Raw genomic sequence first — 7,395 nt, 5'->3', positions numbered from 1 at the left:
ATTAATGTAGAGATAACAAAATGAGGTGATATGGAAAACGCCCATGAAGTTTAGTCAGCAAATAAGGTCCGTTGGAAAAAAAAGGGTAGCAGGAGCGCTACTGGTGTCCCTCAAACCAATGGTGCTCAAAGAGAGGAAGACTTACTGCCAAAAAAAAGAGCTATAAATGATCCAGGTCCAGGCACTTGAGATGGTTTGAAAAATATAAAAGGCCTTTATTTCAACAGGCTAGAAACATGACAAATACACCAATGCGCACCAGCTTGCGCTTTCCTGAGGGTACAGTGACACAGAAACAAACAGAGTAATTATAGTTGTGTTCACCTCAAGTGTGCACAGGTGAGAGTATGCAACATTCTTTTAGGCCTCTAGGGGCCAACAGCAACACAGTAAGTAAATGTAAAAAAGGTCCTCTCACAGGCTGTCAGTCACATAATACCAATCTAATCAAACAAAGTGTAACTATATTTTAGGATGAAGAAAATGACTGTAAAAAAAGATGAGAAGTCAAAGTGCTCATTTAGACCAGGGTGCATGGTGCCTTTAAGGGCATGGATCCAATATGACTCTCTTTGATTGAGGCGTTTGGTTGTATCTCCGCCCCTGGCATCAGAACTGATGACTTCAACACCTAACACTCTTGGGATTATATCACTAAAATGTTGAGCTTCCATATAACGTTTGGTTATTGGATGATTCAAGTTTCCACTACAAATGGCATACCTATATTAAGCCACTCTGATGCTCAGCCTCCTTTTGGTGACTAAGGGCCATTGTTGTATCAGGCAATAGGATGTTTTAAACTCATTAGAGAGCAGTAACACTGCTATTCCTTATCATCAAATGGAACAGTCTCCTACTTATTCAGTATTATCAAGACAATAACAGTTTATTGACCTTCGTCAGAAATGCTCGGAAGAGATCACCTCCACACTCGACTGCTGATCTTTGGTTCCCGTGTGCTCAGGATTGCGTTGATTCACATACGCGGTGTAGGTCCCTCGAATCAGAAAGAGCACTGAGATGACAGCGTAGTAGCTGCCGTAGATGATGAACTGCAGAGAAAGACCTCAGTCATTATCATCAACATTAGTTTAGTCATGCTATGGATTCATCTTCATCAAGCCTGTCTGCATGCAACAGTGAATGGTTACCACAAGGTGCTGCTCTCTCCTCACATTTTAGTGTTTGTCATCTAACAGAGGACTTACACTGCTTACATTCTTGATTCAGAGTGAGCTCACCCACAGATTGTCAGTGTTAAGTTCCCTGTGCTCTGCCATTTAATAAAAAAACCCTAATAAATTAATACTGTGCATGCACATACCTGTGTCACAATGTCTAGTCCCAGTGCGGCTTCATCAACAACTATGCCCGTTATAATGGTCTGCAGTGAAAGGGCTACAAAAGTGTTGATGCCGAATGTCAAGGCGTAGCACTCCATGGAGAGGTTGGATGCGATCTGAAATCTAAAAGTGGGTATAGTTACTCTGAGAGAAGTATGGTATATGCTTAGTCATAGATACTGTATTTATAAGCAATGCAAAATAGAGCTGAAACAATTAGTCGAGCAACAGAAAAGGCATTTACTGTTTTGATGGTCAATAGATAGTTTGGGTAACGTTTAGAGTAAAAATGCCAAACATTTCTTCTTTAATCAGTGTGTTCTACTTTTCTTTGTTTATCATTGCAAATTTAACATCTTAAGGTTATGGATTTTTTGTCAAACAAAAGGAGGAACAAAAGGAATTTTTGTCAACCCCCCCCCCCCCCCCCCCCCCTAATCTGTAATTGCATTCCTAATCCAAAACTACCCTTCTTTGTCTGTAAAGCTTGTTTTACAAAAAACAAACAAACAAACAAAAAAAAACACTTAGGAATGGGCGATAACCTCCTGAGACCCTGTGTCCTCAAATGAGGACATCACATTTTGGGTTTACTTGACCTTAAACCTCATACTACTTAATTTAGACCTGTTGTCCTTGTCCGTGGACACTTTTTGTGCCATCTAGTGGCAGTAAGAGCACAGTACACTAATCCACGTAAAAACAAGATGGCAGCCATCTCTGCTAAGTCAGTCTGCAACCGATCCAGACGCAAAAGTGGTTAAGGTCCAAAACCTGATCACATTTAATGGTTGAAACTTGTTTATTTATGAATAATAATGTTTGTAGTTTGATATGGCAACATATTTAACCAATTTTAGCGACAGTGATTAAGACACTGTTAAAGGAAGTACTCGTTTGAAGACACTGGGACTTAATTATTGTCCCAATTAAGGACATCGGGACTTAAATATTATCTCATTTGAGGACATTGGGACTTAATTTATCATTGACACTGTTTAGTTTTTTATACTTATCCGGTCCTACTGATCCCAAATAGCTAGGAGAGATCAAAAGGCATACCAAATAAAGGTTTGGGTCTCAGGAGGATATAGAGAAAATCAAATACCACAATATTTTTGATTAGATACCTAGATATTAATATTGAGACGATACTGTAACATTGACTATTGGTGCTTTCACAAAATATTTGCACAATGAGATTTTTGACAAATAAACTTCAGTAAGGTGGATACAATGACTAAGTGTGTAAAAGACAATTAATAGGACAGTCTGATAAGTTAAAAAGATTAGGTCACTTTACTGCTATAAAGTAGTGATATTCTGTTCCTCCCTCTACTTTTGAAAAACCCACAATAACACTGCAGATTAAAGAATGGAAGATGTTATACTGAAAATTACGTTGTGATGGTGATCAGAAGCATGTAGCAGGACTTGAAGATCACATAACCAGCATAGCATGTCCAGATACTGCTGGTGAACGCCATCAGAAACACAGCACCCGTTCCTACAGCTGAGAACAACCCTAACGCCAGCTCTCCCCACATGGCCCAGGTCACCTTGATGTAGCCCACGGAGAAGGCAGCTGCGGCACCTGGACCATGGAAGAGAAGGATGATGTGATAAATCTGTCATTCTAGTGGACAACACCTCCACTGTGCCTGTGCATCCTTGTTATGATTCATTAAATAACCGTAACAACAGTATCTCTTCCTTTGAATGATGGTACAAATGGCAATGTGGCTTCTATGCGCACACACACACAGACACACACACACACACACACACACACACACACACACACCTTTGCTGGTCATCACATCACCTGCCTATTATGATGAACCTCTTTCAGCCGGCTCTTGGAATCAACTATCAGCAATAATCAGAGAATCGATTACCGCCTAACTCTAACTCCTTAATTGAAGCAATTACTCTTCTTCTCATGCTGAGCCAGGTTGAGCGTAAGCCAAGCGGACCATGGTGCTGCTATCCCCTTTCAAAATCAATACACATTTTCCATTTAATCAGGTATCCCATATAACCTGGAACAGCATGGTTGTTTTCTTTTAATTGCAAGTTTTATAGGTCTGTGTGCCATCAGACATGGAAACTTTTAATAACATTGTTAAATTTTTATTTTGCTCTATATAATGTGGTCGTGCTGCCCTCCCCTGGGTTAATTGAACTCCTGGTTCAATCAGTCATCCTCCTGCTTCTGTGAAACTCCAGCTCCTCTGTGAGATACCAGCATCCAAAAGCAACTTTTCACTCCTTCATTAACTGTGCTTTTGTGCACACTATTCTTAGAAAACTCAAATCTGTAGTTCATAAGTGGTTTGTTTCTACTTTGATGTTTTTGAGGCAATATTTATTCGAAGCAGGTTTTGTTCTATATGTCTTTTATTGTCAAAAAAAAAAAAAAAACTATCTGTATGTCCATCTTTCAATACTTTCCCTACCCTGTGGCCCTCAGCCCCAAGCTGTGGGTGATGAACACATTATTAATTTCATAAAACATTTTGACAAATATTACTTAAATAGGATTAAAAACTGCTTTTAGGAGGGAGTAGTGAGTAGGCTATTTAGGATAGCAAGATGGTGTGTGATCACCTTAAAATAAACTACAGTGGGGGCGTCGTTGGCTTAGTGGATAGAGCAGGCGCCGCATGTACAAGGCTGTTGCCGCAGCGGCACGGGTTCGACTCCAACATGTGGCCCTTTGCTGCATGTCATTCCCTCTCTCCCCCCTTCACGCTTCACTTTCCTATCAATTAAAGGCAAAAATGCCCCCAAAAATATCTTTAATTCAACATACAATGCACATAACTGTACATATTTTTTATGTTTACTCTAATTCTATTGTTGTTCTATTCTACTGACTCAACTCAACTCAAATTTACTTATAAAGCACATTTAAAAACAACCTATGTTGACCAAAGTGCTGTACAAAAGGAATAAAATGCTAAAACACGCATAGATATGGGCAACATAACTGTGAGGTACACAGCTCACACATGTACGTAGAGACACAACACACACAGGCACGGGTCAGGAAGAACCACATCAGGGGGACTCAAACGCTAATGAATAAAGGTAGGTTTTGAGCCTGGACTTAAATGATTCATTGGTGGGGGCAGATCTGATTGGGATGGTGATGCTGTTCCACAGTTTGGAGGCAGACACAGCAAAGGAACGATCACACCTGAGCTTAAGTCTGGACAGGAGACAGCCAGGAGCACCTGGCCAGCTGACCTGAGGGACCTGGGCGTAGAATAAGAGGTTAGAAGGTCTGAGGTGTAGGATGGGGCTAGGACGTTAAGGGCCTTGTACACAAACAGGAGAACCTTAAAGTCAATTCTGAACTTTACTGTCAGCCAGTGGAGAGAGGCCAAAACAGGTGTGATGTGGTGTCTCCTCTGGGAACCTGTGAGGAGCCTAGCAGCGGCGTTTTGAACCAGCTGGAGGTGGGACAGAAAGGACGGATTGATACCAGTGTACAGAGAGTTAGAGTAGTCTAAACGGGAGGAGATGAGAGCGTGGGTGACTATCTGCACGTCTTTGAGGGAGAGAAATGGCTTGACTTTGGAAATGGTGCGGAGTTGGAAAAAGCTGGCTATTTCTACTGCATTTATTTGTTTCTCAAATGTATATATTGTAGGTAGATTTTCACACTTACAGCCTCAGCACAGTGACGATACGTATTTACAGACTGTACATATGTTATTTTCATATTTGATTTCTTAAGTTTTTTAAGGTACGTACAAGGGAACCACAAAATGCATTTTTTCTTGTTATTTATGTATGTTTTTCTTTCTTGCTCACACACATTTACAACCAGTCTTACCTACAAGGGAGCAGGCAGCCTCAACACCTCCGTTATAGATGGATGATGTGGCAGATGGCTCTATATGGTCCCACATAAGCTGGATGTAGTTGAAAACCTGCACGTAGCCAGCTGTGGCCAGAGCCCACCATAGGGACCAGTAGATCAAGTTCCTGCGTGGTGTTAATCATTAACACAGATTATAATCATGAGTGTAATTAGAGGGTTCACAGAGTGCTACTATATGAATACATTATAGAGACTAAAAGAAAGGAAAATACATTAAACTGTAATACTGGCAAGATGTGCTAAAGGTGTATGCTCAGCAGATCTGCACTCAAAGTGTGATGTGTATTGACAAATAATCAAAAAAAGGAAAATGCCTGGAAGAATATGACTCCCTGAAGCTTTGCCAAAGTAGACGGCCTGCATTGGCTGCACTTTTCCTGCTGCACCAGCCAGCACTGCCATTATGCTCCATCTTCTCTTTCACTGAGCCAACCTCATCCTTATCCCTCACCGGTTCCTCAATGCCATCCACTCCCAGAGCCCCCTCCTGCTGGGACTGTGAGCCCACAGCTGCAGCCTCTTTCCCTTTGAAGAACAGACTCCTCTGGGGCATGGGCAACCAGAAGGAGACGAGAAAAGCCATGCTTACAATCCCCAGAGTGATAGTATTGATGTAGAAGTAGTCCACTCCTGTTTATTAGAGTTCATACTTAATCAGTGCTTGCTCAAATTGCTCAAGACATTTTGTAATAGGAGATATATGTGGAGAAAATACAGCTAAACATTACTATCTAATTCTCTTCTGTGTATATAGGCTGAGAAGCTCTACCTGCCAGGGAGATCAGCACTTGGCCTAGGCTGGCACCAAGTGTATATCCAGCCAGCATGGCACTGCGCAGGTAACCAGTGGCTCTTTGGTAATGCTCAACTGGAATCACGCTGTAAATGTAGGAGAAATAGGCCACCTCTGTGGAGGTCACGACAGCATAGTTGACCTGTTGGTGGGATGAAACAGTTTGAAAGAGACTGCAACCTTAATGCAAAACATAATGCATTCTATCACTAGATGTTCCTCTTGAGTAATATGCAACAGTACAGCAATACCATATGTCCGTTAACAGCAGAATTATAGTCTTATGCAATATCTAAAAAGATATTTTAAATAAACGTGTTTGACAGGACATATAGGTGATGTAACTTTGATTTATTAATTTTTCAGTGGACCTGAAGGAAGACCATAGCAGGCAGACCGGGCACAAAGCAAAGCAGGATGTAGTTGGTGACCAGGAAGAGCCCCTGTATGACAATGAGGGGCTTGTATCTCAGGAAGTCAGTCAGGAGGAAGACTGGGAAAAGGAAGGCGAGGTAGGAGTACGTCCAGATAGGGAACAGGTAGTTGGTCACCTGTGGGGAAACAGCAATCCTGATCCAGGCACACTGTTTTGCCTCTTGTCCACAGCATTTTTATCTCATTGTCAATACATACAGAAGACCAGTTGGTCTCAGATAAGAGCTCCTATACAAAACTTGTGTGTGTCTATGTAAACACATGCAAACATGTATGTGTCTGCCACGCTTACCACTTCTTCAGAGATGTTCTTGTGTGGTCCAATTAGGTATGGTGTGAGGAAGGGCTCTGCTACTCTGCAGTTGGCAAAAAACCCATAGAGTGACAGAACTGCGGTAGGATAAGTCCAGCTGGAGGACTTCAGCTTGGCCCATCTGCCCATGCTTTTACCTCAGCAGAATTTCCCTTCTCTTCTCCTCTTATGTTTTTATTTCCAGGAGCTCTGCCTGAGCACGCTGGTCTGTATCTGAAGTCTTGACTACCTGGACTATCCCTCAGTTCAATGACCGCTTTTGAAGTTATCAGTGCTCATAGTAGCTCGAATATACACACATGATCTTTATGATCTGAGTGTACCTTTGTCAGAGTTTATGAGCAGTAGACTTCAACCTGGTAGGTAGCAGAGGGACAAAGAGGTGACGAAAGTATACTTCCTTCAGTTTTGTTATGAGTGCAAACATTAAGCCTGTGATACTTTTTTTTTAACAACACAGGAGACAATTTAACAGAGATAAATTAAACTTCTACTGTTAGGCAGAGGCAGGCAAATTGCACCTGGGAATACAATGACTCCCCCTCTGCACCATACAGGCAAATATATTAATTAATAGTGAGTCATTATAAAAAATGATTAACCCATTCTCTTACTG

At 41.5% G+C, this 7,395-nt stretch overlaps 1 protein-coding gene across 1 annotated transcript; it reads right to left on the bottom strand.

The window, feature by feature from the left end:
• Positions 1–191: 191 nt before the first annotated feature.
• slc19a3b (solute carrier family 19 member 3b) lies at positions 192–7,076 on the bottom strand. Its single transcript, XM_033630899.2, has 8 exons — positions 6,759–7,076; positions 6,403–6,582; positions 6,008–6,173; positions 5,553–5,868; positions 5,191–5,342; positions 2,748–2,940; positions 1,328–1,469; positions 192–1,055 (listed from the first exon to the last, which is right to left on the bottom strand). Exons 1-8 carry the CDS (start codon positions 6,906–6,908, stop codon positions 903–905), a joined length of 1,452 nt encoding a protein of 483 aa, XP_033486790.2. The 5' UTR covers positions 6,909–7,076; the 3' UTR covers positions 192–902.
• Positions 7,077–7,395: the final 319 nt, after the last annotated feature.

The sequence above is a fragment of the Epinephelus lanceolatus genome, chromosome 4 (assembly GCF_041903045.1).
Source record: "Epinephelus lanceolatus isolate andai-2023 chromosome 4, ASM4190304v1, whole genome shotgun sequence".
Taxonomy (NCBI): Eukaryota; Metazoa; Chordata; class Actinopteri; order Perciformes; family Serranidae; genus Epinephelus; species Epinephelus lanceolatus.
The sequence above is the reverse complement of the archived record's forward strand: the minus strand, read 5'-3'. Positions and strand labels throughout refer to the sequence as shown.

Excerpts from the sequence above, each read along its gene's own strand:
- slc19a3b (XM_033630899.2), bottom strand. The coding sequence starts at position 6,908 with ATGGGCAGATGGGCCAAGCTGAAGTCCTCCAGCTGGACTTATCCTACC. Across the intron at positions 2,941-5,190 it reads GGCTGCCTGCTCCCTTGTAG|GTGCCGCAGCTGCCTTCTCC; the intron begins GTAAGACTGGTT and ends TCCATGGTCCAG. Across the intron at positions 1,470-2,747 it reads CTTCTGATCACCATCACAAC|ATTTCAGATCGCATCCAACC; the intron begins GTAATTTTCAGT and ends ACCCACTTTTAG.